The sequence below is a fragment of the Lepidothrix coronata genome, unplaced genomic scaffold (genome assembly GCF_001604755.1).
Source record: "Lepidothrix coronata isolate B3197 unplaced genomic scaffold, Lepidothrix_coronata-1.0 Scaffold95, whole genome shotgun sequence".
NCBI classification, from domain to species: domain Eukaryota; kingdom Metazoa; phylum Chordata; class Aves; order Passeriformes; family Pipridae; genus Lepidothrix; species Lepidothrix coronata.
The window spans coordinates 503,923-529,902 of record NW_016690275.1 but is presented as its reverse complement, the minus strand read 5'-3'; the positions used below and the strand labels follow the sequence as shown (position 1 = coordinate 529,902).

The window sequence follows — 25,980 nt, the reverse complement described above, 5'->3', positions numbered from 1 at the left end:
TCTACTTGCATCCATCTGTGTTACCTACAAAAAGTACATAAAGCTAGATTATGAAAAAAAAGACAACATGACATTATAACTAATCAAACTAACAACCTCAAAAAAACATACTTTCAAGATTACATACAAGACACAACAATTTACTTTGCTTTCTATTTCACATCCTCTTCCTTCAAACTTACTAATTTTTACCCTTACTTATGCCACATTCGGCAACAAACTCTACAGGCCAAGTGGCATATTATCAGGGTGGTCTGCATACTATCCAGAAAGACGGGACCCTAAGTTGTAGGGAAGGTCACTTTAGAAGTAAGAAAAGAAGATAGAGATGTAAAATAAAAAGTTCAAAGAACTTAAAAGCTTTGTCATTATTCTGCAGATTGTTACTGGCTATTGATATTTCAGCAGTCCTGAGAACTCACATTATCGGGCCTTCATTCTATTGTGCTTCACACAAACTCTTAAAATGTTTGTGATCCCCAAGGTACACCACCAAAGCACTGCAAATAAGAAGGGGGATAAGACAGACAAGATTCTATTCAATGAGAAGATGAGAGGGTGGTGGCTACGCCTTAGGCATAGCTTGTGTCAATCCTGCTCAATTCCAGTATAAATAGAAGAGCTTCAGCCTAGATTCTATAATGAGAACACCAAGTAACAGCAGTGAAATAAAAACACACCAGCTGATTTTTATAACAGCTTCCACTGCAAAAGCAACCTCTACATAATTATGGTTTGACAGGAGAAACAATGCAAATAACTAGAATCTGCACTACTTATGCAAAAATATCGTGGGGAGATGGGATGGCATGAGAGTCACTCCTTGATAAATTCTTCTGTAGATATACCACAATTCCCACATAATCTCTCATACACTCTTTAATCCACTTTAACTATGCATACTAATATTGAAAACATTTCCCTAACTGCATTTGGCAACACATTCTGCTGTGTGTTGTGATACTCCACCCTCACTTGCTACCTGTAACACTAGTGTAAATCTATGCTCATTGTTACCATGCAAGATACTAAGGCATTTTACAGTTTTCTTTTTGCTGCAGAACTGTATCAGAGTATCTTCCCAGCTGCATCTGACATCTATTTTCTGAGATTAAGTCAAACTATGTTCATTAAAACAACAAAAATTCCTTATCTTGCAGGAAGAGGAAAAAAAAAATCAATCCTGGCTTTATCACTTATAACTTCTAAATCACATTAACAGTAAATCTTTTCCCTTGCTAACAAAAACCATTGTTTGCCTTTTAATTTTTCTGATCTGTACTTGTGTTCCCTGCAGAGCTCAGTACTGCCAACATGTAACATAGGCATATAATTGCTTCCTATGTGCACACACACAGGCAAGAAGATGGAAATAGTGACATTAAATTCTCCTGTACTTCCAAGCTTCAACAGAAAGACAAAGTGTTTGCTTCTCCATGATAACAGCAGGGCAACACTGTCTTCCAGCAAAACACTAGCACAGCTAATGGAGGACTTCAGGAGTAATTCCCTTTTGCTAAGCAAGCACCAGCAGCATCCATGCCCTGAGGCACGCTGATTTGTCATCATCGATTCAGGATAGAAAATCTAAAGCCATTTTGGAACTTGTTTTCTGCAAGGGGACTGCCCAACAGCACACATGGCTTGCTTCAGATTCTAACAGAATTTGAGGTACCAGTACATTATTTGTCAGTTTAATCCAGCCAGACTTTTGAGCAAAGCCTTCTCAATATAAGCTACACACTCGAACTTGGGATCAGACAAACATCTATATGAACAACTGTAGTACATCAGATTCTTTTGAGCATTTATCCTCAATTTCACTGAACCATGTTACCATGGTTCACTGAGACAGAATGGATTATCTAAAGATTTGGCCTATAGTAGCATTGACATTAGTAATGAACAAAGTTGATATCCCAAGAAGAGCTAGGACACTTTAAGTATAAGAAAGTTTTCAAGGTATTTGAAAGGATTAAAAGGATACAGATCCATCCCATACGTCAACCAGGCAAATGTGGCAATATTCAGCATGGTGCTTAGATAAGCAGAAAAAAGCCAAAAGAACTCAAGGTAACATTAGGCTGTGGGTCTACCACAGCCACTGCTTAAGGAATACGTGGGAAGAGACCAGAAGTATTATTACAGACATAAAGCTCTTTCTCCCAAGGCAAAAAATAAATAAAAGTAACAATTTCCCACTGTTCAATAAGCCCCTATCTACTCCCAGAGATTATACCAGCCAATCCAATTTAGAGTCAGCTCTTTAAAAAACACCAGATACTGTTTATTTGTATCCAAAGCGTTTGAGAAGGGAAGGGAGTCAAAAGAGTTCATGGTTCACATGCTTGCTTATCTTCCTAAAAGTTTACAAATCTTTTGTTGATTAGGACATCCATAGCTGCTTTGGACACTTTCACAGGACTTGTATCTTATGAGAACAGCAACTCTTTCTGTCCTAGGTACATGTGACTCATCACTGTACGATTTCCAGTTTTCATAATCAAGCTGAGAACAAAATTACGAAATTTTTATACACAAAACTATGAAAAATTGCTAACGCAGAGAACAGTCTCTACAATAGCACCTTATAGATTATTTGAACAAAAATGAAGAAATAAAAATAAATTTGTAAAAGCCAAACAAAAACAAGACAGAGGGAATACTGTTTTCAAATTAATATATACTAACCTTGTTCAGTATTGCTCACAAAGAAGATGAGAACACCACAGATACACAGAATAGACACATAGAATTAAGTCTGAACAGGCTTTCCCCCCTGTTTACACTGACTGTTTTCATATTTACTCCCAGAAACCAAACAGATTCTTTTTCCTTTTCACTCTTGTTTCCATTACCATAGGGTTTTTAAACCTAGTTCTAAAAACGCGTACTTTATTTTCAGAGACAGATGTGAAACTGGTAGGCATCTAGTAATTTTCAGGAAAGCTACTGTATACATAAAACAAATAAATCTTACCCATTCACATTGGTACCATTGGACCATCATGAATAAAGTGATTGCTTATAACACAAGCCAGGCACAAGAAGGGTGGTCGTTTGTTTTCAATTGTGATTTATCCCAATTCAAGAGGTTTTTTGGCCTACCCTTTTGCCACCAGAGGCAGAGCAGGTCAAAACTATTTCAGTCATGTAAAGGCAAGAGAGGGAGTAGAAAACCAACTACAGGTTGTTGCTCATATATGGTTGAGAAGTTACTAGAGCACTTTGAGGGTTTCAGTGCATTGCAGTGCCTCATTAAGAGACTTGCTGTACCCCATAATATCTGGGATCTGCCAAGGATTTTTGTTTGCCCCACAAATAGGAAGCTCAAAACAATGCACATCTCAACGTTGACAAGCAGAATCCTACATATTTAGACAGTGAGTAGCTTCCCCCCTTCCCCACTAATTTTTTTCAACCTGCTGGAGGGGGGAAAAAAAACAGAGGACAGACTAACTTTTTAAAAATTATCCAGTCTCTGTCACAATCATCTATTTCTGTCTTAGTTAACTAACAAACTACATTAGCTTGACCAGTTGCTTCCCATTTCTCTCTCAAAACAGATAGCAAAATGTCTCTGTAGAAATATTAGTGACTGGCTTTTAGAAAAAGTAACAAAGACACAAGGCAACAACTAAAATTCAGGCAGTGCTACTACCTAAAAATAGAGGAAGTCAGTCCTTAGTCTCCTGAACAAGCATGTTCTTGTGTTTATTTCTTCTTGGGATTTTGAGATCAGCATAATGCAGTTGTGTATCAAAGTAAGTTTTCTACTTTGACCTATTTTAGGTACCTCAATCAGGAAATATGCTTTGTCGGAAACATCCAGGCCGCACATTGCTAGAAGTGCATACCAGGGAAGTGCCTGCCTTATTCCTAGAATTTTCTCTAGCTGTTCTTTGGAAAAAAGAATACTGAACCAGACTAGACTTTTGAACTGATACAGCAGGACTATATTTCTTACTGAGACATAGTAAACTTTTATTTTAGCTTTAGGATAAGTGTTACTTTTTTAGATCTGTTTAAATGCCCCATGTAACTGCAAGACCCATTGATGCAGAAAACATTGACTAGGGCCAAAGAGGAAATGTAATTCAACTGTCCTAAATCCACTGTGAGCTCAGCATGCTACATAGCAGCTACAGTCATTTAATTAAATAACTCTAACTGCCATGGTCTGAACTTTCCCATAACAACAAGTAAGTTCAAGATCTCAAACTGCAGAATCATCTGCTTAGAAGTATTCTCTAACCTCTTTCTCACATCTGAGCCACTGCACAGCTTATAAGAGTGACTGTGCCAGAAGTGGAACAGTTTACAGGGAGGGTATTCTCTCAGCTGGGAGGTGAAGAGACCTAGAGCCAGTCCTATGCATTATTTGCTTCTGTAGTTCATAAAATTAATCTTCTAATTAATAAAAAGTTCAGGAAGCAGAACTTTCGGAAAGTTCAGAAATCACATGCACATCCAGATTTCATTCAAAGAAAAATCTCTCTGTTATGCAAAATCATGCAGAGAACAATTGTCTAATGAACAAACACTTCTCAGGGTAGCCCTGAGAACAAGCAACACTGGTAGCTCCAAGGATCTAGAGTCAGAGGTCCTAGGCAGAAATGCCATTCAGAAGGGATGCTCTTCTCCTTTTGTGGCAAGTGAATAGAGAGCTACTAGAAACACTATTCTACTAAAAAGCCTCATCCTCTGAAGGGAGGTAGGAGGGATGTGTTACTGCACTCTCCTCAAGCTAGAAGGAGAATGTAGACATTCACCAGCTGGGTCAAACTGAGGCATAGGATAAGAGTTTAATTTCTATAAGTAAGTTTGTGATCAGGATCATACTTCATTTACATGGCTAAAAATTTATGCACTATGCTCCAAAACACAGAATCCTACAAGAAGTGAGAGGGGGGAACATTAATTTACATCCATTGTGTATCACTGTTAGTATCCTAAGATTTGTCTTTTAGCTGGTTTAAAAACAAGCAATCAAACGTCCCAAACACAAAATCTCTTACATACTTACTTTCTCAACACTAGAAAAGGATATGGCAACAGACAAGAATCTAACTGCATCCCCCAGCTGCAATCACTGATTCTATGTCACACAAACTCCAGACTATTGCTAACTTCACTGGTGTGAATTACAATATCCAGTTGGCAATTCTCTCTACTTCTAAACAAACATGGAAAGCTGTAAAGCCTTGCTGAGGGGAAACAGGATGGCTGCAGGCTTAAGATCTTTATATCTCTCAAGAAAAGCTTGACAGATATATTCTGCAACTAGACAACAACAAAGAAAGGCGTAGAAAGTAAGGAGGAGAACAGATTTTTTTCTTGCAAGGCTGGTTTTAAATAAATGCTGCTCACACAAACAGTGGAGTATTTCTAAATAGATCAGATCTTTCCATTTTGAAGTTACAACATAAAGATTTCAGTACTAGATAACAGTTTATATATGAGAAATGTTTTATCTATGTTGCTCGGATACGTTCCCTTCACACAGTTGTTTGACTTTATTTATTTATTTAGGCTGGGACAGAAGTGTCTGACATGCCACATTTCCCAGGAAAAAAAAATCCCAAACCAAAACTAAAAAAATCTCAACCAACCAAAATCAAATCTTTCCCACAAAATTTTCTGCAAGAAGAGTATTTAAGTAGCAGAGAACATAGAAGGTGAGAAAAAAATGATTGACCAATTCACAGCAAGCATAAAGAAGACTTAAGCAAATTATTCTTCCACTGCAAGAGAATAAAAATGTGCTCAGAGTCAGTGACTGTACCTGCAAGAATAATATCTTATCAACCTTTTAAACATCTGATGCTGACCAAACTACACATTTTTTATAAATGATTTGCGTAAAAAGCATTGCCATACTGACAGGAAAGCAATGTTAATCTAGTTATCATTAGACAAAATACTGGTATTTGGCTATTGGAGGACTGATTGCACACATACTACCTGTGTCACATTACTTGAGTCAAAGAGCTAGAGGATGCAGTCAGATGATATATTAAACAATATTTTACCTTTTAAAGAACTTTTAGTTTCAGTTAGGACAAATAAGCTTAGAATTTGAAGCTAATATAGTAACAGTGAGTTCTATTTAAACACAGGATTTAGAGCAAAGCTCAGTTGGGAGCTGAGAACTTTTAAAAATCCAGGTTAATACTTTTTGGTTTTAAAGTCATGATTTAGCTTTGACTAGGCAAACCCTGAAGGAGCCAGAACTCCTCCTCTTTTTTTTTCCCCTTCCCATCACAGTGACTCACATAATATGCTGCAAATAGAGTTTACAAGGCTGTTAAGATCAAGCCCATCCATGAAGCCAAACCTTTTAAATAATAAAACAAACATGTAAACCTACCTAGAATCTTGTTAACATACATTTATATGCCACAAGTACTGCCAAAGACTGACAAAAATGGTTGTGAGGAAAGACACCAAAAAGAGCAAATGGCACATAACAGGAAAAAAATTTCAGAAGAGGAGCAGGCAAGCATGGGTAAAAGTTTAACTACCATGGTAAGTTTTAAATGATTTTTACATGAAACTCTGGACTGGAGGCAAGTGACTTTAGTATGATTTGCACAAGGCCTTTGGAATGGAAAATGTCTCATTCATTCTTGTTTCTAAAAATAAGCATTGAAAAGCCTCAAACCTTATATTATCTATACACCCCATGCTTGCATGATGAGCCTAATTCACAGTACTAAGGAAATTTGTGGGGTGGGAGATGAGGAAGCAAGGGAAGAGTAGACATTATCAAGGATTGGAGACAGGAGGAAAGCCATCTGCAGCAATCAAATGGAACAAAAAGAAGGTAACACTTCTACACAAATATACCTCACATCACATAACCATGGAAAAAGATAACTGTAATATTGTTTTTAAAGACATCACATTCCCTGTGAATTTTTCTCTAAACAACTTGTTTATTTTCCAGACAAAAAGAATCCTCTCTATCGCATTTGATTTCATTCTTTTAAAAGACACTGGTACTAGTATTTAGTTTGTACAAATATTTAATCACAGGTAACACTGAGAAACTTACCTCAAACTACACTGGCATGTATATAACCTTCTCATTCTGTTTTGCAGAGTGTCAGAATCCCTGAAACTAACCTGATAATAATTCCAATAGAATACAAACATTTTATGGATACATATTTCAGCTTTGTTTTCTCCAGCAATAGAACTTGTTTTCTAGTATTTTAAACAAAGTAAAAACATCCAGAATATAAGTGTGTTTAATTTAAATTCAAAAAAATTTACAATGCACTTTACTACTGATGGTAGTAACCCAGGCTTCTTCCATATTGTGTCACAATAAGTAAAATAAGTTCCTAATTTTTCCCAGGTAGACATAATTTTTCCACTACATACCCAGACTATTAATATATATATGAGACAAATACAATACCTAGTCTTCTATTATTAAATATTCTCCCTGGAGGGCAGTGAACCTGAAGTTAGCACTCCCCTGTTCTACAGCCACCCATAAGCCCCTAAAGGTATCAATCATGCTGTATCAGAAGAGCCAGGAGATTTAAATTGGTCCCTAGCACATCCTGGGGACACGTTCCATTGTGCAGAATGATGTCATGGACAGGTTAATTCCCTAGGTTCTCTATTAACTGCATTACCAGGCACATGATTCCTCCAGCACTACCTGAGCCCTAATCCCTAGCATGCCCTTTTGCTGAAGTCACAGCTGCTTATCAGATCGAAACCTGGGCATGCACCATTCCCTTCTGTTTTTCACAGAGGAAAACCCATGAATGCAGGCAAGAAGGAGACATAATGAGTTCCAAAGGCACCTCTTTGGAGTTACTGGGAAATCTGGCCTGCTGGGAGCTCCACTGAGAACACCCTCCCTGTAGCACATAGTATTATCTGTGCACTCAGCCATGGGCAAGTCCTCCACGAACTTTAAAACCCACAGCAACCATACACACCCCCCCCGCATGTTTCAGCCTCTCCGCTTATAGAGCAGGGGTAGCAGAATGCTAATAAGCGATATTCACTAATTCACAAAATAAAGAAAATAAAAAAATCAAAGTTAGAAAAGTGCTTAAGATTAATGGACAGAATGTGCCAGGCCAAGGGCAATAGAGAGAGCAATTGAATACTAAGCATCAGAATAGGATGACTAAACCACATAGTTCTCACCTAAATAAGCTTTCAGGACAGTTTTTTTGCAAGATATTTCCTAGAATTTCTAGTGGAACCAGACTTAAATCTGATCAGTTTGTTTTAGTTTTTGACCCTCCAACTATAGTATCTGCCAGAGATGTCAATCTATGAAATCAACTTTGAAACTTCACTAGGTAAAGACAGAAGTACTTTAACCAAACATAACTTTTTGCTCAGTGAGGAGAATCTGGCCTAAGGATGTTTACAATTGTTCCAAGTTGACTGGAATTCCAAAAATGCAGACTGGCCTCCAGAAAATCTAGATCTAAACCAACCTATAATTGGCTTTATCTGAATCCAGAGAGTATTTGAAAAGAGTTTTTAAAGAGTGTGGATCTATTATGAAAGTCACTTGGCTCTTTCAAGAGTTGCTTGTCTTTGTCCTCCTAAGAAGGTCATCAGGTCTGTTAGAATCCTCAAGTCTGCTTCCCACCACCTTCATTTTCTTTTCAAAGGATCACAACAGCACTGTATCTTGAAGAATGAAAAGCCACAGATCACATGCATACATCAAATATTTTCTTTTTGCTAATGGACTGTAAGATTTGCTTGCTGAAGAGTCAGTCTGTTTTTCACTGGAGTGGCATTAGGCAGGACAGGTTAATATGATTACATCAGGTCACATTCTCCAGATTGATGTAGCTCTGCAGCTTCCTCTATTATTATACAGAACACATGCCGTTCTGAGATTGGATGTATTAGAAAACAGAACTCCTGCCAAAGATCTTTTATGAGTTTATTCAACAACACACCTGAAACAATATAAAAGAATTAAGATATTTTCTGGGTCATCACACATCTCTGCCTACTGGCCGCTAAGACCATATCAAGCCTCTCACAAACATGTAGATCGCCTACAAATCTTGAAGGATTTGAGGATGCTCACTAAATTAGATCAAACACATAACACTCAGTTTTGTCAGCCAATGGGCTACATCTTTTTAAGCTCCTTTCCCCCCTTGTTTAAGGATAATAGCTTAGCAGAGAAGATGCATAATTAAATATCATAGCTTCCAAATGTGCAAACCTGGAGACTGAACAGGCCATTGCCAGTCTCAAACACATTCTTCCCAGTAATCTGTCAGAGGGGAATTTCTATATGGCGATGCAAACCATCACAAAACAGACTGGGCTTCTTTTAGTTTGCGTTCCATTGAGGATCTTGGTACTGATTTTGCTGCGTACGTTGCTGTCTACATACATCAAATAAAACCACTTTGTAAATTTCACCTAAAATTTATCAATGACAAATCATACTTGACTGCTTAGGTTTTATGCAGAAATGACTGGCTTAGTGGGAAAGAGGAAAGCACCCTATCTCTTTAGTCTTGACCTTAGCAAGGCTTTCAACAGAATCACAGGGTCAGTTGGATTGGACCTCCAGAGGTCACCTGGTCCAATCCCCCTGCTCAAGCAGGGCCTGCTACACCCAGGACTGCCCAGGACTGTGTCTAGACAGCTTCTGAATATCTCCAAGGATGGAGACCTCATGACTTCCCTGAGCAGCCTGTTCCAGTGCCTAGTCACCCTCACAGTACCTTCGAAAACAAGACGGGAACATATGGAATAAAGGAGTAGACTACAGTAAGGTCACAAGTTGGCTGAACTGAGCAGCTGGTGGTTCAAGAGACAGCAAATCATTAGCAACATTCCTCAACGGTCAATACTGAAGCTGATACTGTTTAATATCTTCAGGAAGGCCAGGGCTACCATTCAGAGGGGCCTTGGCAAGTTGTAGGAATTTCTCAAAAGAAAGCTCATTAAGTCTGACAAATGTAAATGCAAAATCCTGCACCTGGAATGAAAGAACCCCATATTTGGATCATGAACCCAAGAAAATAACCCCATGCTTGTACAGGCTGCAGATTGGCTAGGTGGCAGCTGTGCAGCCTAGAGGCTGCAGGATGTGGGATCAATGTCCAGGTAGACAAGATAAATGTGAGTCACTAATGTGTTCTCACAGCATAAAAAAACATCTGCGTGTTGGGGTGGGTGCATCAGCAAGAACTGAAACCAGTATCTTGAGAGAAATTAATATTCCCCTCCACTCAGCATTATTAAAGCTACATCTGAAGTACCATGCCCTGCTATGAGTTCCTGGACACAAGAGAGACAACACCACATCGGAGGAAGTCCAGCAGAGTGCCACTGAGATGATCACATTGTGTCTGAGGAGAGGCTGGGGCAGGTCAGTTTGTTTAGCCTGGATACAACTACAATCTTCCAATAAATAAAGGGACATTATAGAGAGACAGAGCCAAACCTTTAGAGGCACACAGCAAAAGGACAGCTAACATTACTCATAGCAAGGGAAATTCTAATCAGAAGAAGGAAAACATCTGCACAACAAAGGTAGTTGACCACTGGATCAGGTACTCAGAGACCCTTTAGAATCTCCACCTTTGTAGATATCCAGAACTTGAGTGGAGAGGGCCCTGAGCATCATAATCTAACTTTCAAATTGGCCTTGCTTTGAATAGGAGCTCAGACTAGATGGGCCCCAGACCTAAACTGTAGGATTCTGCAAGAAGACTCTCACACTGACAGAGCTCTGTGTCTACACACAGCAATCGCAGTCAAACATTCTTCATAATACAAATCTAGATGGTAGAATAAAATACTAGATTAATAGATAAAATTGTAGTAAGCCCTAGATTAACAAATAATATGGGAACAGTAGCCATTTATGATAACAGTAAAATTATGTCTGTTGGCTTTATAGACACTACTTTGATCCATGGGATTTTGTATTCATCATCAAGAATTTCCGTATCAGGAATGTCAATTTACTACATTGCATTGATCTCAGTTTTATGCTATTGATAACGAGAAGTGGAAATTAATTTAAATAAGTACATTTTGCTATCATGATTTAATGCTAATTGGCAGAGAGACAACACTAGTAAAGTAAGTGCATGCACATAGTCTTGTTTGTGTCAGCTTAACTGACAAAAGAGGAATAGAACTTCGGCTCATTGACCAAAATAGAAACTTCATTTTCACCAAAATTAAATAACCACTGTTGTCATAAAACTCCATTTCTTTTAGTACAAAAAAAAAAAAAAGGAAAATTAGACCCTAATTCAGTACCATCCTCTGTCACATTCCAGGGGACTCTGAAGGCACATTTCTTAACACAGGTAGAAATCTCTTAACATTTACAATGAGATAAAAGAATAGAGAAGCACTGAACATTTTTCACTACCATTTTGCTTTACACGGCACTGAAAAACTTTCCACTGCCCACCTATTCCATTCAGGAAAACACTGCAGGCACATAGGACATGCAAAAAGCATAAGTGATCACTTTTTTAATCAATCATGACATGTAGTTGGCAGAACAAGGAAAGCCCACACAATTCTCCTCTCACTAAGTTTGGCAAAGCAGAAGGCAATATATCAAAATCTGAATGATGTTTCAGTGTATTGCTCAATCAAAAGCAAGAGATGATGAATTTCCAGTTTCCATCCTGATGGAACAAAGACAAGTTGAACACTTCATGTTATCGACTTTAATGTATCTAGAGATGTAAAAGGCAGAGTTTCAATCTCTCAGGTTGGATGAAAGGTTTTTTCCTACCTGCATGAAGATAAGCCAGCAGAGTTCCTGGCAGAAAAGTCAGGATCTATTCCTATCATCAGAATGTTAGCTAAGTTCCCTTAAGGTAGGAAAATGAGGATGTGGATAACTGGTAGTTTGTACTGGAGGGAACTATACTCACAGGAACTAGTCTTCTCTTGCGTGCATGAATAACACAATCCAATCTAATTCTGCCTTTGATGAAACCAATAACAACACAGTTTAAATAACTTTACATTCCTTGTCTACTATGATATACATGGTAAAACAAAGAAGGAAGCAGGAAAAGGAAATACTAGCATTCATCATGATTATCTACCAAGTAGAATACAGATATTTATTTTTTTTTAAACTCAAGCACAGATTTGATAATAGAAGCTACAACTGTCTCCTTCCAGTGGTATGAAATGGGATTAGAGGAACAGATGATGTTTCTAAAGAAGGAATTCTCTATCTAGTTTTATACCTCTTATCAAAGTAACTTAGTTTCCTGAACTGGAATCTACTAAAGTGGTTTTTATTTGCTAACAAAACACTAATCTTTCTAATATCTTTAAAAAAAATAGAAATTCTTCCCCCTCCAATAAATTTATGGTAAGAAAGTACCAATCATAGAGAGATAAAATCAAATATTTATATAAGGCCAGAAAGGTGATTATTTCAGTACATTTTTCTGTAGGGTTTGAGACTGAAGTCCCATTCTTCATTTAAAGCACAGAACCTTGTATCAGTATGGAATTTGAAAACCTTTTTCTAGTCAGTCCAGATTTATTGGAATAATGGATAAAGTTAAAAACCAAACAAACAGAAAAAGAAGGTATTTTTAACAAAACCACAAGTTAGAAAACACAGTGTCATTGCAGTCCCACGTAGAACAGGCACTTGGCAAATGGGTCCTACACATTTTAAACTCCTTAAAGACAGCCCTCTTTCTGAAACTGCCACTTAGGAGGTTTCCAATTCTCAAAGACATATAGGTGTTGGGAGAACTTCTACCCCGATATACCCGTCATACGAAGACTTCAGCCAGAGTGTGTTATTCCCGCTTAAGGAAGAGGAAGAGGAAACTTCACAGATATTTGTTAGAGCAGCCCCGCCGCCAGCAAGCGCCCACGAAACGCTACCGCAGCCACCTTTACCCTCACTTGTCCCAATTTAATTAAAACAAAAAGCTGCCTCTCCCCTCTCCGCTCCCCCCGCCTTACCTTCCACTGATCGCCCGATGCTGTGCAAGTGGGTGAGGGAGGGGTACTCGGCGTGAACCCCCTTCAGGTACTTCTCCAGCTCCTCGGCATGGTGGTACTTGAAATCCAGCGTGGCCGCCACAGAAACCAAGCAGAGGATGCCCACCACGTCCTAGAAAGAAAGGGGTGAACTGAACAGCGCTGGATGAGCCTCCCTCCGCGGGATTGTCGCAGCGGCAGCAAAGTCGAGATAGCGACAAGCCCGCGGAGGGAGCCCTCCCGCCTGCCCTCTCAGGGAGCAGGTGCCTCCCCGCCCTACCCCGGCGGCCGCCCGCATGGTGCCGCCGCTCCTCCACAACTGCAGCCCCGCACCGGGCGGGGGACACCATCCCCCGCCGCTGGCCTCGCCCTGCCCCTGACTGACGCGGGACCCATCCACTCAGGTCCCCCCGGCCCGCCCCAGGGCCGGGGAGAGGGGAGACATCCCTCTCCTTGTCCCCTCCCTCCTTCCCGCCCCGCCAAAAGCTCTCACCTGCGCCGGGCGCGACTCCCGTCCAGCGCCGCGGCGGGCGGCAGCCCTCACTGTTGTCCTCTATTGATCAATCCCCGATGGGTTTTTCTCGTTTTTCTTACCAGAGGGTAAAAAAAAAAAGTAAACAAACCAAACCCAAAACCGTCCGGGGGCGCAAAAGTTCGCATTTTGATTTTGGGTCGTGTTTTGATTCAGAAGAAGGGTTGTTAAAATAAATCTCAGCCCCTGTGTGTTCCTGGTGTGTGATCAGACGGCAGCAGACAAAACCTTCTGCATGCATAGGGACTCGTGAGAGAATTTATCTGCGAATCCAACAAACTCTGTGCTTAGCGGGTTTTGTTGTTGTTTTGTTTTACGATGAGTTTTTAATAAGGTTGTATTCACTTACTGAAAGGACTGGATTCTATCTACAGAATTAAATGCCTTTCTTCGTTCTGCACTAACCACATTGCCCTGGGGATATCTCAGTCTTGGGATTCACCACAAAGACTTTTTCATCACCTTTTATTGTCTTTAAGATTGAAAAGGGCTAAGAGAAAGAAAGTGAAACTGGCCTCCAGCAACAAAAACTAAGACAGTGTTTATGTTTATTTCAAAATATAAATGTGGATATACCTGAGTGTTAGAATGTAACTGTTGTAAATGCTGTATAATTTTTATTTAAAAAAAATTATAACCAGCAGTGGGATTTCATCTGCCTTCTTCTGAAGTTTACTATACTAGTCAATGTCAGAAAAGGATGTTGAAGGAAGGGAAGGTATGAGCCAATCCCAAATAACAAGTCCTGCATTCCAAATAGAAGACACTGTGTTAATAAAAGTTCTTATTAAACAAAAAGTTACCATTAAATTAAAAAGTACCTTTTTTACCCGAAAGCTTTAAGAAAAAAATCTTGAAACTATATTTTAATACAAGAATATGTACTATCCCAATGTAGGAGAAACATATATATGTGAAAATGGAAGATATCCACATCCAGGCCCTTCTTAGTTCATGGGAGGGACTTACATATCATATATGACATGGGATGTATGCAAAGTACAAGGCTACTCAGTTAAAAGAGATATATAATGTTATATTTCTGTTGAACAGTGTTCCTTCTAGCATGGTATTCTAGGGGAGGGGAACAGATCCAGAGCCTTTCTCCCATACACTGACTTCACCATGTTTTAACTCTTATAATTTGACAAGACTTTCTCTCTCTTATCATTAAAGAAAATTCTTGAAAGACCTAAATACGGATGTCTTTTACCTTCTTTATTAAAAAAAAATGTTGATAGTTGATTTTGATTAGAGTTACCTGCTGTGTGGAATGTGAGAAAAATTGTGGGGTTACACTGCAAACATGTCTGCTGAGAAGCAGGAGGAAGGAGTCAATATGTGAACTTCATGTTTGAATTTGTTCGACTTAAATATACATATTTATATGCTCCTTGAAAGATGACCGAGAGACACCACTTGAATAAGCAGGGAAGAAAATAGGTGGTAATCCAACATAAACGTACTTGGAAACCTTCCCGAGATAATCACACGAAATCAGACAACTCTGACTCCAAGGCAGAGTAGGTGTTGGCAACACAGCAAAAATCATAGGGAGTGTAAAATCTTTATCTCAGTGAAATGACTAAATTCACCTTTGATACTAGATAATCACACGACGTTATTTCATTTGGAAATTGCATCACCCTTTAATGTAGCCAGGATAGTCATCGTTAAATGAGAGTATTATTGCATTTAGGAGTGTTCAAAATGATAGATTGTTTCCATTTCAGGTGATGCGAGTTAAGGCAAGTCCGCCTGTTTGGCAATATTTGAGTAACATGTGACTGAATAAAAATTTTTCTTTTTTTTTTTCTTTTTTTTTTCCCAGCCTGTATGGAACTCAGATACCTACTGCATTTGAATTACTTTTCAGAAGGTCAGTTTAAGCAAACACAGACCAGTAATATCCTGGTATACGCATTTGTGGGCAAAAATCAGTACCAAAGACCAAATCCTGCCTGAAACCAAGTCAGTGATAAATCTTTCATTAGCATCAGAAGTTCAAAATCAGGGACTACGTGTCTAAAACTGATTGCAATTGTTCTCAGCACTGCAGCGGGCAATGATCCCTATGAGGAAGTGGCATAAACAGAGAAGTCAAAGTCTCTTGCTGTAAGCAACATTAGTCTCCTCTCAGTGTCATTCTGGATCGTCCATTCAAAAGTATTCAACAAGTAACTATCAAAGTTAGCACCCTAGCATGGGGTTTGTAGAGAAAAAATCGCAAATTTTTGCGTGAACTTCGCACCGGCGGATCTCAGCAGGGAGCTTCTTGGGAACTCATCCGAGTGGTGTGATGATGTGAGTAGCTGCGTTGCCCTCTAGTGACAGGTACAGAAATTCCTACCACAAGCAACAGGTACGAACAATTCTTCAAGCAATGGTTAGATAGCACCGTAAGACTGACACTTCACGGACACACATTTGAAATAGGTATCAGCAGTATAAGAATCTTGTGGAAGCTTTTGTGACTTTGGAGAGCCATTCACTGAGCCGGTCACGGAATTTGAAATCTTAATTGTTTCGTCGTTGTTCAAACAGGATTCCTGCACTTTCTGAAGATTAGTAAGAAAAAATGATTGCACTACATTATAACTGAAGCATCAGAATATTTTTGGCAAGAAATACAAAGGTATCACCAAAAAGGATTAAGTTTTTTAAGGAACACTGCTGCTATTAAAACTGTCTTGTCTGAAATCATGTCCCAGGTATACAGACAACAGCTTCTTGTTCTTTTACATCAATGGATGTAACAATCAGATTGTTACAGAATCAATCACGGATCTGACAATCAGATTTCTCTGTGGGAAAAACACGAGATAAAGGCTTTCTCAAGTGAGATGGAACAGAGGAGTGGATTCAATACAAACTATAACAGACACACGAAGCTAATAGGACAGCACAGTCCTGGAAAGCATAAACAACTATATGAAGCATCAGAATAAACAGCAATGAAGCCTTTCTGGTGTATAATACCTGCACTGATCAATTAATGAGCTGCTATTAGTAGGGCAAAAGGTAGATTCCCTGCAAGAAAGAGCACAAAAGCACCAGAAAGCTCTCGAGCATTCACCAGCAGATTAGTTGTCTCTACCACGCTGGCAATTCTCAGCTTAGGCTTGCATATTTCGTTCATAAATCTTCTCCCCTCCATCCCAGCACAAGGATTATCCCAGAAGAAGGAAAGGATGCCCTGCTGTGTCTGGTAATCTGAAATCAAAAAATGATCCCGGGGGGGCTGTTAGCAGCTGCTATTGTTTAGAGCTGTCCAGACAAACATTGATTTATCTGGGGACTCTGGAACAGCAACTGCGTGCCTGACAAGCCTCTCACTCATCCCATCTTGCAAACAGCAAAATCTGCATACAGCAGAGATTCTGAGCTACCATATGACAACATGTGCTATGGTAGAACAGGTCAGTTCTGCTCCATGGGGGTTTGAGGCATGAGAACATGATCTCTTTCAAGACAAAGGTTTTGAGTGTTGTGTATTGTAATATAATTGTAAATTTTTTCAGTTTTATCTTTCTCCTTTTAAATTGGCTTATACTTGCCCTTTCAGCAGTGTACACAGAATTAGAGGTAATTGGAAAAGAAATTATCCTTGGAGTGACAGAACTTCATTTTGCACCTGTAGTATAATGTGTCCCCGAGTAGGTAAGAGCACAGGACTAAGAATGGGGAAAGGCATGAAGGTTTGATGGGAAGTTCAGCAGCCCGTGGACTGATGCATTTCAGGGAGGTAAACAGGAAGAAAGAAGGTGAGAAGTGTCCACAGAGGTCTTGAGGAGGTGAGTGGAGGCTGGAAGGTGGAAGGGCTATAGGTACTGTGGTTGAGAAAAAGCAACTGAGAGGATTCAGCAGGGGAGTTCATATGAAAAAGGACAGAGAGTAGTCTTTCTACTCATTAACATCTTGCTAATCTGACCTCAGGGTAAAAAAATTTGAGAGATTTAAGATGTTGGCATAGCATCTTGTCAGGTCTGCTAATTTGTATATGAAATGCATTGCAGTTAATACCATGGAAATTACAGAAATTCTTCTTAGCTGATTTCTTGATATTAAGCAATATTTTTGAATAACCTGAAATTTATCCCAAGAGCTGGACTCATTTTAGTTTTCCTCATTTGGAAAATTTGTCAAGCTTTTTGCTAATTACCTTCAAATCAAAGTACATTCCTAATTGTCATTTTCAAGAACAATACAACACTCTTACTCACAATGACAGCAAGTCTGTCTCCTTAAACAAAATTCCTCCAGGCCACGTAATGTATCTGTTTCAAGTAAACAGTGGTGCCATTTCCTGAACAAGGAATTAAGACCTTTTTGGAAATCTTCATTGTGTAATAAAACAATCCTCTATTTCTCTGGATTGATTTATGCATAGTGGGCCTCTTCACAAACAACCAAGTAAACAGTATGCGCTGAAATCTCCTATCGGTGAAAAGTACACATTGTGATGTTTTGAACCAACCTTTTTCTTTTGGGAAAGAAAAGAAAAGGGGGCTTTCTAGATATACAATAGCTATGAATTTGCTGATTGGCAGTTTAGTGAATGTTTAGTGGTGCAATAAACAAATATACCACTTGCTTGACCTCACTGAAAGCAGCTGGCAAGTCTTTTCTTGGATTAATCCGTACTGGTTGTGTACTGGTTAGGCTGTCATTTATTAAACCATAGGATCCATGCAGGCTCCTTTTCTCCAAAGATATGGGTATGGTTTTGTGGCCAGCTTAAAACAACCCAAAACTGAGCTGTCCCTGAGAGAGGCATCCCTTTACCCAGCCCTCCTGCCTCCCTTTTGCAGTGGTCAGTTGTTTTCAGTTGAATAGAGGAACTGGTGTACCTGGAAGCTATCCCAAACACATACACACACACACACACTCTCTCTCTCTCCAAAGAATCTCTTTATTTTCACCTGGCTCAGCTCCCTGATCCAGCCCATAGGAGCACTGCCCCTGGCTGGGGGAGCAGAAGAGCTAGACAGTCCATGGAAAGTGAAAGTGAAGTGAGAGTGAACTGCTGGCTAGGAGGAGGTAGGTGTGGGTTACCACAGGTCAAAAGAGAATTTCTTTGGAAGCATGAGCTGAGCTCAGAAGAGAGAGACTATTGTTCAGTGCCTCACTTCTGGCAATGGCTTGTTCCTTAGAGATAGGCTGGATGTGAAATCCTTTTACCTCTCCTACTGCGCTAATGATATGGGATCATTAACACTGAATTTAACTGTAGATTAATTAGGGCTTGTCAAACAGTCTTGTAATGTCAATTAGACAGAAATTTGAGAAAGAGAATGCTCTTACAAATATGGGAACCTCTGCTACCCTTACTCTAATACTGTTGATTGCTCTGTAGAGAAAATTATAATATACGAATAGTTCCTCCAGTCACAGAAGCCTTCCAAGGCAACTTGTCATGACAGAAAGCTTATTAAGGTAATCTCAATACAGTCAGTATTTTATGAACATGACAGCCTGCACAAAAGAGCACTGGAAATAATAACTTTTATTCACAAATGCTTGTGAGTCCACAAAGAAAAGCTGCTCCCATGGTGGCTATGGAGGCTGGCTAAAGAGCAGCCTTTACTAAGACACAACCTGGAAAGAGAGAATCTTTCAATACTCAGGCTTTGAATGTAGATTATTGAAGGTCACACATAACTTCATCAGCAAATTAAAAATTAGAATGAAAAAAGTTGTTTGGCTGACAGCAGAGAATTTTTCCCCACTAGTTCATCTTTCACAGAATTATTAGAAAACTATAAAAGTAGTCAAGATTTGATATGAAGTAAGAAAGACCAGGTAAGCTTTAATTCTGTCTTGGTCCATTAAATTTGTATGTAATTAAATTTTTGATGTTACTTATTTACAAGACTTTTAAGTGAATTCTTGCCTTTAGGATGCTTTGTTCTTAAACTAAATCATGTAAGAATAAACATTTTGTTACAACAATGCTTCCCTAAAAGTGACCACTCAGCAATTCTTCCTGTCAAATCCACACTTAGAAAAGATGTATAGGATAAGGGACATTTTATTATTCTTGGCACATCCTTGGAATGGATGTTTCAAAATAACATATATTACAGCAGGCTTAAGCATGGTCATCAGGCACCAAACTGACATCTAAGCAAGCCCCAGATTGGAACAATTTCCTGTACCAGCTACAGAAGGAGAAAAATTTACAGGGTCCAATGTCTGCATTTTAATTTTCTTAATATATGACTGTGTAAATATAATATAATATTCTCCCCTGGGAATGAGGATTTCAAGTGTTTAAGAAAGAGTAGCCTCATTTCATTTGCATTAATAATCCTTGTTGGCATTCTCACACACAGGAAGACTGAAAATACACAAGAAAATCATTAATTCCCCACAGAGCCTGTGGTAAAGGAAATCGCTAAATTACGATGACTTTAAGGATATCCTCATTTCAAGAAATCTATTCAAATCTCCATAACAGAGAACAAGACTGAATGTTGCATGCACTGCAAAGATTGACAAAACCTTTTTGGTAGTTGATTGTTTTTCACATAATTTTAGTTATTGTTCATCCTTCAGGGTTTTTAATGGATGATTATGGAGCCTCAATCTGTCTTTTTCATTATACGCCAAGTATTTTTTTGAATCTTTCCTTTAGCATGACTGCTCCCATGCAAGCCTAGCTTCATGAAAGATTCTGATTAATGACTAAACTGTTCAGAGAATTATTTTGTCCTTAAAACTATCTTGTTGTGGGCTGATACTTCAAATTCCGTTGAAGTATTCCATTGTACATTACAAAAATTTCCATAGATTGCCATGGATATAGATATTTGATCATTCAAATGTTTACACATCCCATATTTGGCTTCTTTGAACATAAATTATTTAATCTTGTCTAATATTCATAGACCTATAATGCTCCAGATTTAGTATTATTTCAAAGTAGCTATCATGATTACAAATGTATTATAATATAAGCCTAATGTGATTGCTGGCTTACAGATTTATAGTACAGATTTTAGATTCATTGTGGCAGACGTTTTACAGGACTGGAATGTTGGCCAGTTCTTATGTGAACTGAAGGAAGTTCTTGCTTTTATTTTAATTACAATAATTCAAAAAAGTCTACTAAACTTAAAGGAGAACCTCAGCTGACAAAACTTGCATCTTCTTCTGATGTTATGATGTAAGTCATATTAATGTAAACTCAGGGGTTTTATTCTTCTTGGCTCCCTTAGATTCAGATTTCATGAGATGGGACCTTTAAATTTTGCCTTGTAATCTAAATGTAACTAAAACAGGTGATCACTTTACTAGCTCACTGTCTGACTTCTTTCTTTTTCTTTAAACAAAGAATTATTTCTTCTCACAGCATGTGAGGAAAAAAAACATTATTCCTTGCAAAAGTTTATATCTAGGACATGATTCCTTATAAAAGGACCACAATTTATTTCTTCCTCTTCAGACAGTGTTGTCCTAATTACTCTCTGTAATTTTTGGTACTTTTGTCTAAATTCTAGAATTACAAAAAAGATCTCCATGTGTTGTCCAGCCTTTATCTATCTGTAAATAGATAATCTGAGCCAGTAAACAATCATATGTTCAACAACTTTAAACTTATGCCAAAGTCGTCTTGATTTCAGTCACAGTTATACGTATTATTGAGATGACGCGTGCTGTCTTGGAGATGGAATAGGCTTGGGAGCTTTCATAGTTAGGGCTTCTACAGTTCTGGAAATGTCTGTCTCCGGTAGAGTTTACATTGTTTTATATTAAACCAGAGTTAATAGGGTGATTTGTGAGATCAGTCAACATTCAAGATTTTGTGTGTTTTCCTTTTAAAAGTGGAGACTTGTGATGGAACCAGTCATTTTGCTAATGCAATCTCTTTCATTTATAAAGATGGACAGTCACGAAGTGATATTTTACTGAACTCAGCAGGAGTCAGACAAGAAGCATTTTCTTTTCTTACATTTTGCAAGCAACACTAGCATTAATTCCATTGCTGTTAGCTTCTGTCCTGCTTTGCCTGGCATCTCCAACAAACAATATCCAGTCCGTCCAACTAATGTTCATCTATACAAGGAGATCAGCATCTGACCAGCTTTGTATATAATCTGTATTTACAGCTGATTTACTTTCAAGGGAAATGTAATCCTCTTATTTTGTATTCAAGGTAAACTTTAAAACCAATCTAATTTACATGATACTGGTACATTTCAATAAACCACTTTTTTAAGTACAAAAAGACATCCCAAACCCCACTAGGAGGATTAAATTGTCAATTTCCTCAGGATGGTTTTTTTGTCACGTTCATAAAAATGAAATATTAATAATTTACAATCATTAGCATATATCCATAAGCCTCTCTGAAGACTGATGTTATCCTCATTTTACAGACGAGGCAGTGGTGTACAGAAAAAAATAGGATCAAAAGTTTTCATCAGTCTTAGGAGGCAATCTGAAATACCAGCAAACTGATTTTTGAGGATAGTTAGCATTATAACACTTTCTTAACACTTAAAAGAAAACCATCACTGACTTCAGCAGCTGCTGTAACTATTAGAGACTTTAAAAAAGTTGACTTCTCCATGACAGTCTAGGTCCCTAAAAAGAAACACAGCACACCTGGTAAGTAGTTCAACAATGTGGCATCACACAGTAGAGGCAGAGACATAACCTGCAACATTAAACCCAGAACTATGTTTTGTTCTTGCACCCTGTAACCTCAGACAATCCTTTCTAGCTTCAATAGCAAATGATACTAGACTCACCTGCAATGGTTATTTACAGTCAAATTCAAGAGGCCTTTAGTAAGTCTGTGGCAGGGCCTATATATGAAAGAGCCAGGAAAAGGCTGCATGGACCCTCTAGTTTGCAATGATACTGTTTTAGTGAAGGTACTTTTATCTAATGCTCCATGTGAAAAATCTGAAACAAGTAGAAGGAACAAGTGTTCCTGTGAAATGTGACCCTCTAAATTGTTCATGAACAAGGTTATTTTAACTTTCTGCCAGTTGAGTTAGTGAGATCAGCAATGGTGAATTATCTTTTGTGTCAACAGCTACATCTGGGACTGTGTCAGTATATTTAAAGCTACTTGGTGCCAGACCAGGGATCTGTTCTTGGCACCGGGAGGGCACAGAAGCTGCTTTTACCCAGTTTGACTTCTCATATCCTTGGCACACCAACTTCCTTCTTTTTTTTCCAGTCTGATTCATCCTGGTTCTTGGGTTCCTTTTCCAGTTCCATTTTCTTAACTTAACAAGCCTCGTGAGATGTACCAAAGACATTCCTAGGCTCAGTTTGTATCCATTTACCTGAAATAGGCTAGTATACTACTTCTGTGGTGTTTCACCACTGTATTTACTGACTGACTTTTAGCAGTTTTCTGGACATGGACAAGAAGCCCTATACCTCCAACTGAAGCTGACATCGAGAAACTGAACACCAGAAGTGCTCATTTGTATCAAAGTTATCCCTGTGACTTTTTTTGTACTGACAACAGCATCAAAAAACATCCTCTCACTTCAAGTTCATTAGGCCTAACAAAGTTATGTGCTTACATTCCTATTCACAGCATTGTATTCAATTGAATATTTGAGGAATACAAATAATATATTCATAGCATGAATATAACTCTTGTCTGTCATGTTTAGGTAAGTCTGGAGAACACTTAAATATTTACATACATCTTTTACCAAAGTCAGGGTCCATAACATTAGTTAGTATTCTTGTTTCCTACCACTTCTCTGTACCTTATTTATCAAGTGAATTATTGTACAAGTATTTGGTAACTGCTGTTCTCTTTGTAACATGGACTGCTATCATATTTGCTAAAAGCCTAATTATACGCAAAGACAGCACCATGAAAACTAACAATTAAAGTGAACTGTTTGCTGTAGAATCCTCTAAAGGCTTTTTTTCCACTTCAGTCTGATGAACAAGCATCCCAAGGTACCCAGCAGGTGATAAGAGCACTCTTCATATTGTTCTTTGAGGCCACAGACATTTTTTCCTTTCTTTTTATTAACACTGGGGGAAAAACTATAGTTTTTCTCAGAACTATTTAGGAAACAGTCTAGGTCGTAGCAAGCCAAGCCATTTTAACCATTCATCAATCAGCTGCCTCTCTTCTCTTGGATATCAGTGTGCTTTCATGTCATCAGTGGCTAAAATCTCTCAAGTCTTTGGTGACTTTCAGTTCTGTCACTTCTATTTTACCTGCTATTGTCCCACTAATGGGACTCTGACAGTGCAATATGGCATAATAAATGCTTTGTGGTTTTTATTACTTGAGCAAATACTTAGTAAATTAGGAAAGCATAAGAACTAAATTTCTACTCTATATCAGGTTTTCAGAACAAAAAAAAAAAGTAATGGGACTTTTCAGAACACTGGCTTGATGTCCTAATAGACAACATTATTTTCCGTATCATCCCACAGATTATGTTTTGAAAAGCGTTGCATATTTTTATATACTGCGATGTATGATCTCTCATAAATCTGATTCTTCTTCTCTTTGCTCACACAATTCTCTTTTTGTTAAACCTTTTTATTTCTAACATACATAAAATATTTGCTCATAAAATATAAAACAATTACAAAATTATACAGATAATTAAATAAGTGTATAAGTGAGCATTACATATAAGAATACTCTTAAGAGTTACAAAAACACTTATAAAACCTGTTTAAACTGTTTATTCAATAATAATCTCAGCATCATATCTTAATATCCACTCATAGACTCAAGTAGGATGTATAAAGAGAAAAATGTCCTTCATTATATGAGACTGAATGTTACACAGAATATACACTTTTCCAAAGTTTGTTAGCTGTGGAGTTTTCAGGATTTAAAATTAGTGAGTCTTTTTTTCTAGTAAAAACATACTCAAGGATCTTCTTTTTCAGTGTTTATTAAGTAACCTGCTCTCCGCATCTTAAAAATTGGCTAGAAATCTTTCTTTCAGTAATTTTTATAAGTTCTTTTGTGTTACTTTGACTAATATAAGAAGTATCAGTCAAAGGTTTAAGTTAGATAGTTTGGGTATTAAAGAAGGGTAACATTAAAAGACATTGATATTTTAATTAATCAATTTCCTTAACTTGGTGGGAATGGCCACTGTGTGCTGGGAGCTTCAGCCAACTGTGATTACTCCTGAGAAAGAGATAAAAGTGCAGGGAAACAGTCAGGGGATGATATTTAAAAGGAGTGTGCTAAGAAGCTTTGAAAGTACCAAAATTATCTAAATGAACTGGGGAGAGCAGATACATTCATTTAAAAGCATAAATTAATAACAAAAATGAAGGAATCAAAAAAAATTGACTTGGAAGGGCCCACTGAGAATACACAGAGCATTTTTTGAGCATACTGTGAACATATCTCTCCTACCCTTCAAAGCTCAACTATTTTCACCTTTTTTATGCTCTCATCCATACCTGGAGTTTGAATACACAGTTCTGATTAATGGGAGACCCATAAAACTGGAGACAACAATCAGACTGGCAATCTATGGATCTGAGGTTCAATACCATTCATCCAGTAAAAACTCTAAGCACTTGAGAGTCTTCTTAAAAAAAAACAAAACAAAACCCACAACACAAAAAAGATGCATTGCTAAGCAATTAATGGGTGTTGTGAAGGCTTTGATGTATTTATGTAATGTCAGCAAAGAAATGGGTCCAATGAATTTTGTATAACTAATGACATGGTTCATTACTAATAACCTAAGCTCCTTGTTATTATTTATTCCTTATTCACAAAGCAAGCAGTGGGTCAAATTCAGGTTTCCATAAACAGAAATAAGAGCTTTCAAGTTTCTGAGATACATTCACTTATGTAAGGCCTGAAGTCTAAATATATTAAGGTTAAGTTTCATAAAGTAGAAGATATTGGAAGTAGAAAGTCTTCATATTAAATATTAGAATATAAAGAATGACAGAATGTACACAGAGAAATTACATTATCAGGGCACTAAAATAAAAATACTCAAATATTAATGAAGTAAAAACATTAGACTATTAAAACCCAAGGCAAAAACACTAGGTTTTTTGATAAGTCATAGTATTTAGACCTTAAGACTAAATCCACTTTTGGAACTGGCTATCTTGACTCATCATTTTCTCTGTAAAAAGGACAAACCCAACATATCATACTTCAGAAAGACTCAAAAACCAGAACCTTAGATTCATCTCTAGTAAAAAAACTCAGGCTGTGCATGAAGTAAATTGGCAGATTTTAAAAATAGCAAAGGCAGAACAAAAGAGCCTTTCACTAAAATTTCCTACAACAAACTCTCCTACCACAGAAGGATACTGTCACTTCATTACGCTCAGAAAAGGCTTTAAATTGAATCATCAAATAAACTGCTTATCCTTCTAGTGTAAGATTACTCCAGGCACAGAAGGAAGATAGAAGCAGCCCTGTTTCACCATTGGCTCTTTCGACTTGTACATTTAAG

At 38.0% G+C, this 25,980-nt stretch overlaps 1 protein-coding gene across 1 annotated transcript in view; it reads right to left on the bottom strand.

Moving 5' to 3' along the window:
• The window catches only part of CPM (carboxypeptidase M), a 32,617-nt gene extending 19,250 nt beyond the window's left edge, over positions 1 to 13,367 (bottom strand). The window contains exons 1-2 of the mRNA XM_017822117.1: positions 13,283 to 13,367; positions 12,985 to 13,135 (exon numbers count right to left, since the gene is read on the bottom strand). Of these exons, the coding sequence (XP_017677606.1) occupies positions 12,985 to 13,135; positions 13,283 to 13,300 (169 nt within the window). The 5' untranslated portion in view covers positions 13,301 to 13,367. The remainder of the gene's footprint in view (positions 1 to 12,984; positions 13,136 to 13,282) is intronic.
• Between the last annotated feature and the right edge of the window lie 12,613 nt (positions 13,368 to 25,980).